General features: G+C 40.5%; 1 protein-coding gene across 2 annotated transcripts; it reads right to left on the bottom strand.

Moving 5' to 3' along the window:
- Positions 1 to 1,604: 1,604 nt before the first annotated feature.
- LOC110978012 (sialate:O-sulfotransferase 2-like) lies at positions 1,605 to 14,646 on the bottom strand. 2 transcript variants are annotated; one of them, XM_022232635.2, is made up of 7 exons: positions 14,344 to 14,646; positions 13,509 to 13,890; positions 8,778 to 8,950; positions 7,631 to 7,808; positions 6,162 to 6,338; positions 5,158 to 5,367; positions 1,605 to 4,865 (listed from the first exon to the last, which is right to left on the bottom strand). In XM_022232635.2, exons 2-7 carry the CDS (start codon positions 13,834 to 13,836, stop codon positions 4,480 to 4,482), a joined length of 1,452 nt encoding a protein of 483 aa, XP_022088327.1. In that variant the 5' UTR covers positions 13,837 to 13,890; positions 14,344 to 14,646; the 3' UTR covers positions 1,605 to 4,479. The 2 variants fall into 2 exon arrangements, with proteins under 2 accessions (XP_022088327.1, XP_022088328.1); XM_022232636.2 differs by lacking the exons at positions 13,509 to 13,890; positions 14,344 to 14,646 and adding an exon at positions 11,557 to 12,361.
- Between the last annotated feature and the right edge of the window lie 781 nt (positions 14,647 to 15,427).

The raw sequence follows: 15,427 nt of genomic DNA, 5'->3' as shown, positions 1-15,427 counted from the left end.
GTTCCAAGATGGCAGCCCGCTAGTCACAGTTTGACAGTTATACACGCGGTGAGTTCGTTCCATTATTTCTGTGGTTTACGCTACCTAAGATATAACAGACATCCGAGCTCGTATTTCATTGTCACGGTTTTGGTGGCTATTTGGTGTTGTCGATGTTGGAAACTACGTTTTCAAGTGAAGTTTTGTGTGAATATACAGTGAACTTTTATGAATGTGTACCCATCACACTGTACAAACATGGCTGTCACTGGAGTTAGTATTAGCATGATATTAGCCCTACTGTTAGGATGTCTTGGATGTAAGTTTCGGCAGTATCAATCCGACTGGTGGCGCCCTTGCGCGGGCCTGGTAGCGGAGTAGATGCAACTTTCACTTTGATCGAAATTTCTAGACCACGTACCGTGCAGATTCATAACAATCCCTTACCCTAAAGATAGGATGTAGTCATCTCACCGATGTAATCGTAACCTCAGTGGGGAAGGGGAAAAGTGGTAAGAATTTGGCTTTATATTTCAGAGTCATTCAAGGCGATTATTGGGATTAAAGTTAGTGAATTTCTGCAGCAAGTTTGCACGTGTTATGCACAGGTTACGTTGGAATGCCGTGTGAATTTACTTGTGCATGTGCATGGGTTCTCGCTATATACATGTAGAGAACATTGTTTTTTGGGATTTCTCGTGGATTGGACTGCAGTCTGAGAGTCCTGCTTCTTTTCAACACATTCTTATTTAGTTCTGTAGCCCTTTAGGCTGACTCTGATTATTATTTAGATAGCTGTGATAAATAACCTTGTATGAGAATTCGCATGGTTTTTTTAATGGCGTTATTATAGTTTAGTATATAGCAACGTGGTTTATGTTTTTACTGTTCTTGTTGACCGCATGCATGTTTGTGGATGGGAGTCACAAGGAATAAAGACCAATAGTGACAAACCATAGACCTGTGCGTGTCCAACTTGACCCAATTCCTGCCTGCAAATCCCACTGAGAACTTACATTGGACTCCTGCTGTTCTGTTGTCACCCCATATGTAAATCACTGGATGTAACTGTTGTGGATATTTTAACCACACCCCTGAATCCGATTTTTCATCGGGAAACCACGTCATCTCATTCGGCCATCTTTTTTTTTTGTTCGGAGCACATGCCCCGTTGTGATACACCTGCGTTCTACAGGCTTCAAACATTCCAGCATACCACAGCAGAAATTGTCGAAACATGGTTACACAAGTCTTTGTCTGTCCGGCCATGACCCACCCAAGGATATTACTGCCTTTGTGGACATTTCATCATATCCTGACCCAAGAAGTGATGAACCGTCAACGTCTTCGAGCTGTCACAAAACATTATACGAGCTTAAATCATCTTCAGACATCAAAAGTCAACCAACTATCCCAATCAGACATGCTATGGGAAGACGGGTATACACTCAAAAATTGCTGCTTACTCCAGTTCAGCGGTGCGTCCCTGGTCGGAGGTGCTACACCAACTTAACACTAATATGAAAGTCAACCCAGATAAATGTGCTTGCATGACTTTGCTTTATGAAAAATATTCCACAATTTCCTCCTTTACATATTTTCTCTGCTGATCTCCACACAGTTGATTGTGTTAAAATTCTCGGTGTTTTAATCAGCTCAGATCTTAGATGGGACAAACAGGTTGACAAGATTTATCGCAGAGCTAACAATAAGATTCATATGCTTAAATTGCTAAAAAAAATTCCACTTATTCTTGATGACTTATTAATTGTGTATAAGGGATATATACCACCACTAACGGAATATGCAATGCCCGTTTGGAATGCTTATTTAACTAGCGCACAAATTAACAAATTAGAGAGTATTCAAAAGCGTGCCCTTAAAATTATCTTGGCCCGGGTTATACGAACATACCCTTCTGAAGTGCAATTTGGTCTCCCTCCATGATCGGACTGTGGGTTGACTTTGCTACTGAACTCAAATGTTCTGGCTTGTTCCGACAGTGGTTGCCTCAACCCAGAAGTTCTAGCGTGTAATATCATTTCAAAAATTCGAACAAACTTTCCGTAATCAAGTGCATAACAATCAGATATAAACGTAGTCCAATACCCTACTTTGTCAGTATTTTGAATCACATATAACCCTTTCTTTTACGTTTTAAATCATGCTTTTGTTTATTAGCATTTTAAAATGGTATGTACTTGTTCTTATTTGTTATTCATTTTGTTATAATTGTGTGTGATTGTTTACAATTTAAAAAGAACACTTAACTGGAGTTAGGTGTTCTTTATAAATTGTAAACAGTGTAGCAATTTAGCCTGTGGGCAAATGCATTGTGTTTTTAATAAACTAGAAATAATAATAATAAAAAATGTATCAATTGAAAGAGATCCCTGCCAGTCCCAATGAAAAGTCTCTGTTGAAAGACTTGTCTCTGTTTGTGTTACATGTATGTAACTCTTTACTTTATTTAAAAACTTTTCTGTGTTTTTAAACATCAATTTCGTTTTCAGCTATTGAATATAAAATGTGTTTTTAGGATATGATTTATTCTTGTGTTGCGTTACTTTGCACCTTTGAGAGTTGTTTCTTCTTCTAAATGCTTTTACCAGACAATTTAGGCAAATGTTAATATGGTAAACAAATCCCCAAATGAAAGTTTATTCCCAACCATTCCATATACAAAGAAACTACGCAGGTTTAACGCTAAATGTTATATGTGTAACATTTTTGATACCTAATCGTTTTTACCGAGATATTAAGCGAAGTTACGGGCCTTTTTTTCCAAAGTAAACAATTTCCAAAATTTCTGGAAAATAAACCAACACCTAGACTTAGGCCTATATCTTTACAGCAGGTTCGTCCTGCATATTGCAGTTATGCATGATTTTACACAACCTACATATTTTGTATGGTTCTGAAAAGACTGATAAGCCTCGAGAACTCATTACAATTGATTCTAAAAACAATTGAAATTTTTGAGTAATTATTTACAAAGATGTCCACAGTTAGAAAAATGCTGAAATAAACAGGAATGTAACTGCTGAACCGACACATGATTTTTGCCTGTTTTTTTGCATTTCTGTAGAACAAATATGCCTCTGCTTCAACACCAACCATAAGTTACGAAATATTTATCTTTTCAACAATGATTAAACTACTGCGCTCCGCCACGTATTAAATATACTTCGAAAGTTCATCACGGCATGTCGACATGTAGCGGAGAGTAAGGCGACGTCCCACCAAAAGAAACTCTCCAAATCGACTTCCAAAAGTCGGTATGACAACTTGTCGAGATGCATGCTCTTGCCAAGTCGACTTGCCGAAGGAATATTGACTTCTGCAAATCTTTTGTTTTGCCAAGTCAACTTAACGAAGTCGACAAAACAACTTGTCGAGATGATTTATCTCCCCAAGTCTACGAGTTAAACACTGTTACCCACATCTCTTACCTTGCCAATTCTTCTTAACAAAGTCTGGATGACGACTTGTCGAGCTGAATTATTTTGCCAAGTCAACTTCCCGCAGTTGACAAAACGACTTGTCTACATCTTGTCTTTTATTCGTGGAGTTATCAGTCTTTTATATGGCATCGCGGTTATTTGAAGGTAAACCTAGCGAAATTGTGAAAATTAGATCCAAATTTAGACTTTAAAAAACCTTCAATTTTTCATATTTATCCTTTGTCGTAAAATTTACTCTTTCCGCGTCTTTGATTCTTTTCCGGAGGTATATTTCACACAGAAGGTATTAAATATCCCCATTTGATAGATTCTTGACAATTTATTCACAAACGAGGTCTTTAAGGGAAATGACAGTACAAATCCCTCACTTGGGTCACCACCGATATGTGTCGTCAGCTAGAATTACACATGCGCAATTCCACAACCATTAAATTTTATATGCACGCACGGTCCATAGTCCCCATAGGGACTCAACATACGTGCTGACGCTACAGGTCGTAGCATCTTGTCCTCACCCACTGATTAGTGTGTCACATTGGCAAGTTAATTTTTCGGTCATTCGTTAAGCCAACTTAGTGAAATCGACTTGGGAAGATAAGAGGAGTGTACAAGTTGTCATTCAGGCTTCACTGGGTAGACGACGAGATAATAGATGTGGACAAGTCGTCATCTCTACTTATCGAGAAGTCGACTTGGCGATCATACAATCCGACAAGTTGTCTTGCTAACTTCTTTAAGTCGACTTTGGCAAGTCAACAGATGTGCACAAGTCATCATTATTACTTAGGCAAGTCGACTTGGCGAGATGGTACATGAGTAGTTGTCATGTCGTCTTCGGTAAGTTGACCTTTCGGGATAATACATCTCAAGTTGTTATATCGACTTTGGGGAGTCGATTTGGAGAGATGATTCTAGTGGTAAGTCGCCTTAATCTCCGCTATATGTCGACATAAGATAATAAATTGTCACAGTATATAAATAAGTGGATAGCACTCATGGAGCGTTGTCTTAATCAAAGAAAGATACTGATATAAGCTTAGAAGACATCGACAGAGTAATCTCTGGGTAGAGGGTTGAGTTTATACTCTATGAGTGTTGTATTAACTTGTTTGATGTTTTCATCCACCAATTTCCGAACATCGGGAGGGAATGGGTCCTTTGTTAGATAGACACGTGTTTTTCTCCCATGGTTTCCAAGCGAAACGCCGGTCGCCTTCGAAGACGGGTACTCCTGGATTGCACATAGAATGCGCTGCGTCTGGACTGGCACGTCCAGGAACCGCACAATCTTGGCGAGCTCCTCGTACGTATTTTCTTGCAGGTTCTCGTAGTGCGACACGAGGATTCGGTGAGAGTTGGTGATCCACTGCACAGCCATATTCCGCCAGCTCTGGGCCTGATTTTCGGCAAAGTGCCTCCACTCTGAGGAAAAGAACCAACAGAAAACATTCAGATGACTTGATCCTAATTAACGGACTTATGCACAGTGGCGCAACTAGGGCCATTATGTCGGGGGGGGGGCACCCGGGAGTGCGCCCATTTTTTCAAAGGGCACCTAAAGACAGTGTTGTAAATTTTGTTTGGTGATTTGTTGTTTCAGTTCACGACATTAATGCCAGCGACAGAAGATTACAAATACCTTTCATGAACACAAATTTTCCAACTAGCACCTTTTAACTCTTCTGTGTATACGGCTGTTATGATCTGGCATTACCTGGAGAATCAAAATATTTCACCGTCTCCTCTGCCGACTTCTCCTGGTCCAGCATCAGCCTCCGGAATATCTCGGCTACGAGGGCGCTGTAAGGGTTACGTATGAGTAAAATGGCACCCTCGAACGTCTTGATGTGAGCCGTGTCACTTAAGTGGGACTTGACGCAGACCGTCTGTCTGGTTTGGTAATCGATGTTGCCACCTGGGAAAACTTGGGGAAAAGGTGAGAGTACGTTATTGGATTTACAAGAAAACAACGGGGATTCGGCGGAAAGCATTTCTTGATTTAAAGGCCGGTTCGTTCTTCACGCAAATGTGCAAACATTTGTGACGTCAGATCCAAAATGCACGCGGTGAAGTTGCACAAGTTGAACTCGGTTCAAGTCAAGTGAATTTGGCTACAGATGTTTCATTGCTTCAAATTCGGTTCACAAGTCTGCATTCACCAAGCAAACTGGCTTGAAGACAATGCAAATCTGATTCTGTTTATTGCAATAGCTTCTAAATTGAAAACCCTCGAGCCAAGAAGCTACAACAAAACGCAGAAATCTCAAAATGACGAGGTTTCGTAACACAGTACCGAAAATTGTATCTTCTGATATTTGCGTTTTTGTATTAAAATGTTGTGCAAGACATTTGGGTCATGGACTTTTTAGTGTTTATTCTCGGTGACAGAATAATTCCGTTAATTAGGAAGACATGTCCAACAACGAGTTCAAAAACATATCATGTCATCACTTTGCATTCAAATCAACGAGGAAGAAGAGAGCACTGTTATACATTCGAAATTTAAAAATAAAATGTACACCACGCTCCTTTATTGACATGACTTTTGACCTTCTAGATTTGTGAAGTCTTCCTAGACCTAGTTATACTACCATTGGAAGGCAAAGGGCCCTCGTGTGGCCCTTGATTTTTATTCCACAAAATTACACAAAAACAAGCCGAAGTAGCCTACGTGTAGGCATTATGATATTATTATGTGTGACCAATTCTCAAGCCTACTTTTACTGGAGATTGCCATTTCCTTCTCGTGCTTCCAATGGACGCTGCCAGTCAGGAACCCCGTCCCCCGCTCGATGAGCTGCCGTGTCCAGGTATTACCTGAGCGGGGGTAGCTGGCTAGCGCAATCAGTGGCATACTTCCCTTGGGTTTCAGTTTGATTCGGGAACACCGAGAGTCTGTCCGTTTGTACAGCAAAGAAACACATTGTACTCTTCTTAATGAACGACACAATAATTTAAAGTATGTCCATGTGCAGCTATTTACACTGCAATATTTAAGTTCGGTGATTGCAAAAAACGGTGTGGGAAATTATTTGACAAGTATTACTTGTAGAAATATGAGCTCGGTGGGTAGTGGGTACTTTAATATATTGAGTTCAAACTTACAACCCAAGCATCAAGAAACACAAAGTTCTGTAACCGTCCGATTTACTTCATATTCAGTCGCCATGGTAGTGCAATATAGGCCTGCAGGCAGATAGCCACCGATTATAACAAAGTATGACGTCATATTTAGGATGTCCCTTATACATGCACTAGTAAAATATACTTTTTAAACAGTCAATGTGCTCAAAGTCTATCAAAATTGGAGTCAAATATGCAAACATTGCCAGGAAATAATGACGAACCATTTCAAGAACTTTAATGCATGCGGAGATAATTGCAAAGAGAAGCAATTTATATACACCTGATGTTTGCGGATATTGACAGCAGTGCCAGAAAATCAACGAAATATAGGCTTGAACAATTTAGGTAAGTTTCCAAAATTGTCCGAAAAGGGAAGAATTCTCTACTGGGCGTACAGATCTCTCAAAGTGGTCGGTATCTTCTGGTTTGGGAACCTGACTCATATTTTTATTCATCATCAAATTAAGTCGTCCGTGGCAGTTATGCCCCATACACAATCGCTGATGCCAATAACACCCCGGCTTAGGAAAGCTCATTTACCTTGTAGGGTGGGCAAGAACATGATCCAAACATTCTCCAACTAACTCAAAGCACATGCCCATTTTTGATAACTTTCGACAAAGTAAAATTCGGCTGCGCAGTTTTGTATTGGACAGGTTAATATACTGCTAGAGTTTTCCCGTCTGTACTTTTCTTACGAAAATTAATCTTAGTTGTACTGAAGTGTGATGACATTCAGAATACAACCCTTGGTTCTTGGTCAACTTCAACACAGTTTCCATTTCGTGTGGTCAAGAGTGGATCAAAAACCGAAATTTATTTCGAGGTTGGGGGCAAGAATGCTTGGTTGGGGGAGGCAAAAACATTGAAATATTTTCATGTAAAATTTTATGGCTTTTTCTAATGGTGGCACTACATTTAGGATCCTGTTTGCACGTTTTAACGGGAGTAATTGAACGGTCCTCTCATATTTCGAACAGAAAATTCTCCTTTTCTCCCTTGAATGTGGTTCACATTTAAGAGAAATCGGCATTAGTATGTTTGGCCGGTTGCGTTAGTACCTGGCACCGACGTTCGGTAAAGAGACATATAGTCCCGGCCCCCACAGTGGTATCTTGGCTCCCCTCCGCAAGGGATGTCGCACAGGGCACTGTCTTTGTAGCTCAGCAGGGCGGACTCGCCCTTGACGTCAGTGCAGAAACACTCAGCACCGCGACTGAGGGCGGCATAAGTAAAACCCTGGAAGCGAGAAAAGAAAGTTGGTTGATGCACATCCGGGGGTTTTAAATTACAATTGCATTTAATTTGTACATTCCTTTTCGCGCGAGACATGGGTTTCCCTTAATTAAATTTGACTAAGACAGGATTGTAGCAGCGAAAAGTGCGGGCCAGCAAAGCGGTCGAGCGCCCACTTGTGAAGGAATTGATTTAGTCCAGTGAAGGAGCTAGAACACCGCTCAACGCTAAGAATTTTTCACATGTTATGTTGAAATTTAGGGTGTGCCAAATATTTCATTTGTCGTGTTCCACAAGTGTCGGTAAGAACAAATCACATTCTTTAAAAATGTATTGGTCTTCGTTCTCTAATAAATTGAGGTGAAAGGGATATTTGTGGGAAATTTCCATGTGTATCGTCACTACAATTTAGCAGTTTTGGGCCGTTGTATACACGTTATAACCACATGCATTTGTACATGCAGTGATGCACGTGTTTACTGGGGTAAAATATTGTAAGCTTATTTACATATGTAATGATTTCTCATTTGTCTCATTAGTGAACCTGTAATCAGATCTGTCCGTCAATCTACATGTGTTCAACTTCAAGCTGCTAAGTTCTGTTACTGTTTAGAGTTGATGCGAATAAAGCAGAAGTTTTGACTGGATGGTGATTGGAGATCTGGAGTTACGGCGAGCCTGATTTTCTTTAAGTAGAAGCTACAAGGATAGTGCTTTCTCCATCGCCCACCACGTGACCTGGATTCAAATCTCACCCTGATCATGGATTGGGTGAATTAGGTTTCCAGTCTTAACCAGAACTCATGGGTTTTCCCAGGAATGTCCGCCTTTTTCCTTCCACCCTCTCGCTGAACCTGATTCGTCTTTGTTTTCTCCTTCTGGGGTGCATTGCCTGATTGAAGTTTTTAAGAAAGCTTATTTTATAGCTAGAAAGACACTCAATAAAATATAAATTCAAATAATAAGAATTACCAAAGCGATGCAGCTGTTCAGACAGTGCGTGATTGTCATCATGGATGACTTTTCCACTAAACCACCTGTCACGACCTCTGACATTGACACGCTGTCCCTTGGTCTCGGTACGCAGGCTCGGTAGACACCCGGACTGTTGATATCTGTCCATGTCATCCACGTCTTATTTAAGGCTGCAACAGAGACAAAATAAACTTAACAAGGTTGTGTTTCCGAAAGCGAACGTGGAATCCATTTTTTAAATGATTAACCAAGAGGGGTTCCTCAGGTGTGATGTTATATGGGGGGTGCAAAATTAAAAATTAACCGGACAAATCACCCTTCATTATTTTGTTGGCTTTGATATTTCTAAAAGCCATTGATTTAAAATTATTTTAGCCTGATGCAAGATCCTGTTGCCCCGCGGTACTGTTAATTACAAGTACTGGCATTTAAATGGAAATAGAATCTAATGAATGAGCAGCTGTACACAGAAGAATAATGACTACGGCGAGTAGGGACAGTCTTTGAGATTCTAATTCAACCGGACTAAAGAAATTAATTAAGTTAATTACTGGTATTGAATTCTTTTTTTTAATGAATAATACGGCCGATTCACATTAGTGTGCCTCTGTCGACCCAATGCTCGTTTGGAAAGGGTCGACAAATTTAGCGCGTAGTGATTGGCTAACGCGTTGCAAACTCTTGGAGGCGCACTATTTTGAATCACCTGTGTTTAACAAGAGGCAAAGGATGATTGGACGAATCAAACACGGCCCTAATATAGCTGTAACATACACTGCTGTATGTATGACAAAAAAGCAGAAAAATCTAGGAATATGGCGCTGCATGCAGCAAAGAGACTCGCAACCATATACATGTACCACTGTACATACCCGGTAAGAATTTCAACGGTCTTCCAAGAGACTGCTTGATATGTTTGGCCTTTTTACCAGCAGCTATCAAGTATCCAACCTCTTCCCCCCCCCATCAAATCCTTGCAAGTCCACAAGGGATACATCGTTCTCACAGAAGAAATGCAGCCATTTTCCCATTAAGTAACCTATAACACAGAGCCGGCGATGAAGCCGATTTGCCAAGCAAAGAGTGTCGCCATTTTCCTCGGTGCCATCATGCAGGTTTGCCCATAAGGCCAACTCATTAGCCTGAGTGGTATGCAGTGGAAGTGTTTTTAGTCAATATGCCAAATTCTAAACTTGTAGACAGTAAAGTAGGTTTGATATTGGACAATCCCATAGGTTTGTACAGCAAATTTCGGATTTTTCTCGACACAGTGGACATTCCCATAGGATTGTACAGGGAATGTCCAATGTCTGGAAAAATCAGACATTCGCTGTACAAACCTATGGGAATGTCCAATGTTCATATCAAACTGACTTAACTGTCATGCCTGAAAGCACCATGTAAATTGCGTGCAACAGCCAACCTCTTCGTGGTGTTATAGGCCTACAGTGTGTGATTATGTGCCGACTGTGGAGATAAAAGTCCATTATCTAGGGGTTTGGCCTTTGGTGCAAAGGGCTGTCACGGCTACCCGCGAGTGAAATCAAATTTATACCGAACAAAAATAAAGTTGTGTCCTGGGTGTGAAACTGAATGGAGGTCGATTTAAGGAACAGGTGCATCAGCAGATATGGGTTCCATCATATCTCAAAAAGCACTTGAAAAAAGTAACCACACTCAGCTCCATGTAGGACTTCGGCGGGATTATGCATGCAAAATGACGGAGCACTTAGTCATGACAGAGCAATGTGAATGCCAGACAGCTCTAGCTGATCTGGGTATCGTTATTTAGTTTTCCTATCCAAAGTCGTTTTTATATAGGAAGGGCTTCAGTCTGGAATCAACTACTCTTCACTCAAAAAACACGTATTGAAATACAGGATTACCAGGGCGTCACATGCAATAAACGTATCAAAACATTTTGATGTGCCAACGATCGATGGACTGCTGTCTGGTGACGTCATAGTCGTCCGTCGGGGCCAGATTATCTGTAGACACAGTAAGCACTCTGCATGGTGTCTACGAAAAAAATGGATGGGCTACGCAGACTCTCAGAATCAAAATATACACACCAACAATGTAGGCACAGGAGGATTTCAAAGCTTTTGAAACCACTTCAAAAACCACCCAGCTGAAAGTGAAAATATCAATTACATGGCGAGAGAACAGTAAATAGTTGCGTGAGGCGACTTATGGCAACACACCATGACATGGTTAGATTAAGGTGACAAAATGATTATTGTGATGCAAATGCCGTTGCCACAGGTAATGACGAAGACGGACAAAAAAAACGGCTTCAGATCCTAGCACAAAATGACGACATGTAACAAGCAAGATGTCGACAACGTGAGATGATTTATTCCGACATGAAATAATTTTGAAAATACCCCTGTACATGTAGGCCTATACAAAGTTGACACCATAAGGGATGACGACAGCTTGGGAAGAAATAGGAAGTTGACATCCTGAGATTATTGATCACTGGATGATGACATGTACAGTATAAATAATTATTGATTACTTTTAAGATATCGTCAACCCGTGTTAAATTAATCATGTTAATAGACTAAGATGTCGACTTCCAATTCGAGGATTTCGCTTTCCTGTAGACTATCCGTCGATATCTTGCCTGTTTATCTCTCGATCACTAAGTCTTACAGAATCCTAACAAGTCGGATGACAATCCCAAAGCTCCGCACATTCGTGATTTTTTCACGGAGTCAATAAATTTTAATTTAAAAGAGCGAAGAAAATGAACAGAAATTTACATGTATACCTGACACAAAATGATTGACAGCTGGTTGAGAGGTTAAGGGTCTCGGTCTTCCTCGACTCATGACCTGTTCTCTCACCTGGGGTAGGTCTTGGGGTTCGTTTGCGAGTTTTGCTGGTAAAGCAGGCCTGTCACCTGGACTTTTCTCCGCTTGAAGTGTATTGGGTTCATCATGATTGTGCAGGTAGCGGCCGAAATAGAAACTCAAGGCACATAGAGCGAAGATTATGAGCAACAGGCCTTTGTAACGGAACATTCTGGCCGGTAAGTGTCGAAAGCCCAGCATATCATACCTCATATCCACGAGATCGTCTCATCTGAGTTCTCAACACAACCAAGTTAATAACATGTACATGGAAGTGCACGGTGAATCTGTGTTGCTGCTGTCTGAACTAATTCAGAAAGTCACTTGTACTCGCACAGCTTGGTAGAGTTTTCTCTTACTTGATTGTTTATTCATTACCAGAGCTCTTTCAGTTTCACGCTGTTGGCACAACTCTGCTATAAATCGTCTAACGCAGTAGGGTGACGTACATGTAACAGGCAAACCTTGCACTTGCTCACAGTTTCGATGAAGAGCAACACTGGTAGAACAATGTCTGACACGCAGAATAGAAGTTGTCACCCAGGACAGAATAAAGTCGTATTGACCGTCTACGTGGCATTATGGTAATGTTCAAGACCACACTGCCATGCTGGACGGTAATGCGCAGGGATTGCGCTAGAGTAACAATGAAACGGCCCGTGCAAACAACACGCAGGAGTGTAAACAACTTATTGAATTTTAGGCTTGGTAGTCACCTAGCAAGGAATCCATCAGGTAAACACGTGAGATGAACTTTGTACTAAACGAAAGCAGACGGAGGAGTCGCGGTTTATTTTACTTACAAGCAGCCACATCATTGGTTCCCATTGGTAGATTAAGTTTTTCCTAATTATCAATATCATTTTGTTGGCGACATCACATTTAATTCACTGCCACTGCAAATTTCGTGGTAATTTTGCTTAAATCGTATCCCAGTTTTTGTCGTCGTTACCCTTAACTTCCTATCATACAAAGTCACCTTCAATGAAGTTAAAGTCAGGTTTTAATCGTCATTATTTTATACCTCATTCTCACCAAAAGATCAAATTCCCTTGTCACATCTATTCTTTCAACCGTCATTTACCGCCGTCGTTTTCATTAATTCGCATGTTGTACCCATTGTAAGCAAAACGTGTTCCCCATTGAAGCTGTATTTTTCGACCTATTTTTTTCAGTTTTGACAAAAATGACATTAGGTCAGTGTCATCAATAACCTTTAGATTTGTTTAGCGTTGAAGGGTAGCTGCAATAATTTTCTTTTCACAAAAAGTTGCATCTCAGTTACCCTTATTTTCAACTTTTGTTGCACCGTTTCAAAGGGTATTTTACCGTCTTTTTTGTTGTTATGCCAATGATATTTCCATGTTCATGAGCATGTATATGTGCATAGAAATAATTAGGCATCAGTCATTTTCACAAAAATGTTTTTCGTAAAACGTATATTCAATGATAAAAGAAATACCTTTCTACAAAACTTTGTCTTCCCTGGATGACATCACAGCAACAGCGCCCTCATATCCAGGAAACCATTGATAATTTTGAGTGCTTCAAAAGTGGTACTTTTCAATGCATTTAACCAAACTGGAGTACAAAAGAGTTTTCACATATTAAAGAAGAGTACCAAGTTACAGAAGTATTGTGCCTAAGAAAACTTCAATGCAGCTACACTTTAACCGATGTCTGAAGAAAAATAAACACAGACCTCGCAAACGGGGTTACAAATAGTGGCGCAAAAGGAGTTAGAGATAGTGTCCTTGTAGGTAAAGTCAATGAGCGAAAGTCCTAAGATCGTTATGGTTTTCATCCACATATCAGCCGCCCACATTGCCACCACTACCCTCCCAGGAACAATTTTACTATGGCTACTTACCTGATACATACTCCCTTCTCAGTCTAAGAGCAGATTTGCCCCCAGCTTCAATAAAGTCTTGAGATTGCCGAGCCCCTAATTCCACTCCTCCAAATGCAAGTTTATGGACCATAACAAGCACGCCCTCTGCAGCCTCCCCTGCCGCTGACTCTCCAACGTCCTTCCTTCCAGCATTCCTGCTGACTGCCCCACCCTGTGTTAATTCCGTTCCTCCGAAGAAGAGGCGTCCGTAGATGTAGCAAGCGCAGCAGCCAAGCACCAGGAGGAATAGGGTTGTTCTTGTGCGGGTTATTCTCACAGAGCAGCAGCGTCGGGAGAGTGTGGACATGGTTGATCAGATTCGCTCTCTTCCCTCATATTCTACCTTATGACGTATTATCCACTAAGAGTAATGAAGTACAGTTTCTGTTTATACTTTAAAAATTAAAGTCAGTGCGCACCTTTCCCCAGGTTTTGCCCCAAGCTACGGCATTATTTGTCACTTTTTGCAACATGATGTACATGTACAAGGAAATACAACGGGCCTGCTGCAGTCAAACTTGACCCTGGAAAACACTGAGAATTCCGCGTTAATTAAATATTCGTCCGTGGAGGGCAAAGACACCAAATACAAAATATATATATTGCAATGTCCTGACGCAAATCCTCCATGATTACATATACATGATAAATTAAGATTAAATACGATATTGCAACGCTGCTTGGATGATATCTGTTTTGATGCTAAAATTATCGTCGCATATTTACGGTAATTTTTGTCTGTTATACCATTTGCTATAAGCCTATACGGTGCAAACTAGAATAAGTTTTCAAAATAGAAATCCACTGTCCCTGCCTTGTTTTGGAGATGTAAGCCTCGTCTTCAAAAGGAATACGACTAATTCCTCCGGTAAACACCACTAGTTCTCTCACACTCCATTACGTTCAACACGTATACACGAATATTTCTTCCTACTGTGCGTGGAAAATCCTGCCATCGTTGCCCCCACGCACAAGCTACTGTAAACATTGCTCTGGCTTAAAGCCAGACATGTATTAAAATGTAACAATGGGTTACGTAACGACAACAATACACAGCATCCAACGCTTTGTAACCTCTGATGTTTGTTGCTCCATGCTTGTCCCTCATCAGAGAGACGTCATCCACTAGGCCCTTTTTTCATCTGTTTTGCAAAATGTATACTGTTGAGTGACATGATATTCGACCATTTTATGACTCCGTATATACCAAGCCTTGCTTTGGATTTAAATCAAGCTTAAACAGAGGTTTTAATAAGAAATGTTAGGTATTAGTCATCACAGTAGACAGATGAATAAACATTGAGTGAGCCTGAAGGTGAAGCTGCTACGAAATCAAAGCTTGAAAATGTATGCCTCCTGTTAACTTTCAGTTTGTCTCTTAAGGTGCTATCCCTTCAGTGTATTGATGCGCATCTAGCAGGCAAAAAACTTAGCAAACATGTACTAATTTATTGTAAATTTCCATTTTATTGCTTCCATTTCTCTTATTTTCTAAGATTAAACATTAACGTCGCTTTCAATTTAGCATGACCACATGGAAGGACACAAGAGTTGCAACTCTGGCTTTGCACTCCAAAGTGTTCAATGATGATCGCCGCTGAGTCAGATGAATACTAGAAAACATTCCAAAAATGTCTGATTACTGCCTGTATCTTAGCGAGCAATAGCCGGACAACAAGCGAGGTCAGTAATATCCTAGCAATACTTGTAGTTTTTGCTTGCAATTAAATACAAATTATTGCTGTGACCAGGAAATAGAGAGAGAAAAAATCCTTGACAAAGTTAGACCTACTTTTGCCATCGTAAATAAACCTTTTTAAAATTTTGATACACTATCTGTTCCATTACCCAAGCAAAGTTTGTAATTTTATTCTCCTCCCCCAATACATCAGTGTTCA

The sequence above is a fragment of the Acanthaster planci genome, linkage group LG20 (assembly GCF_054643075.1).
Source record: "Acanthaster planci isolate LZ-2023a linkage group LG20, COTS_SCS, whole genome shotgun sequence".
Classification (NCBI taxonomy): Eukaryota; Metazoa; Echinodermata; class Asteroidea; order Valvatida; family Acanthasteridae; genus Acanthaster; species Acanthaster planci.
Note: the sequence above shows the minus strand (reverse complement) of the source record. Positions and strands in the feature narration are given on the sequence as shown.

Coding starts and splice junctions, on each gene's coding strand:
- LOC110978012 (XM_022232635.2), bottom strand. CDS start 13,836: ATGTCCACACTCTCCCGACGCTGCTGCTCTGTGAGAATAACCCGCACA. Junction 8,951..13,508: donor GAGAAGGGAGTATGTATCAG/GTAAGTAGCCAT, acceptor TCTCTGTTGCAG/CCTTAAATAAGACGTGGATG. Junction 6,339..7,630: donor TTACCGAACGTCGGTGCCAG/GTACTAACGCAA, acceptor ACAAACGGACAG/ACTCTCGGTGTTCCCGAATC.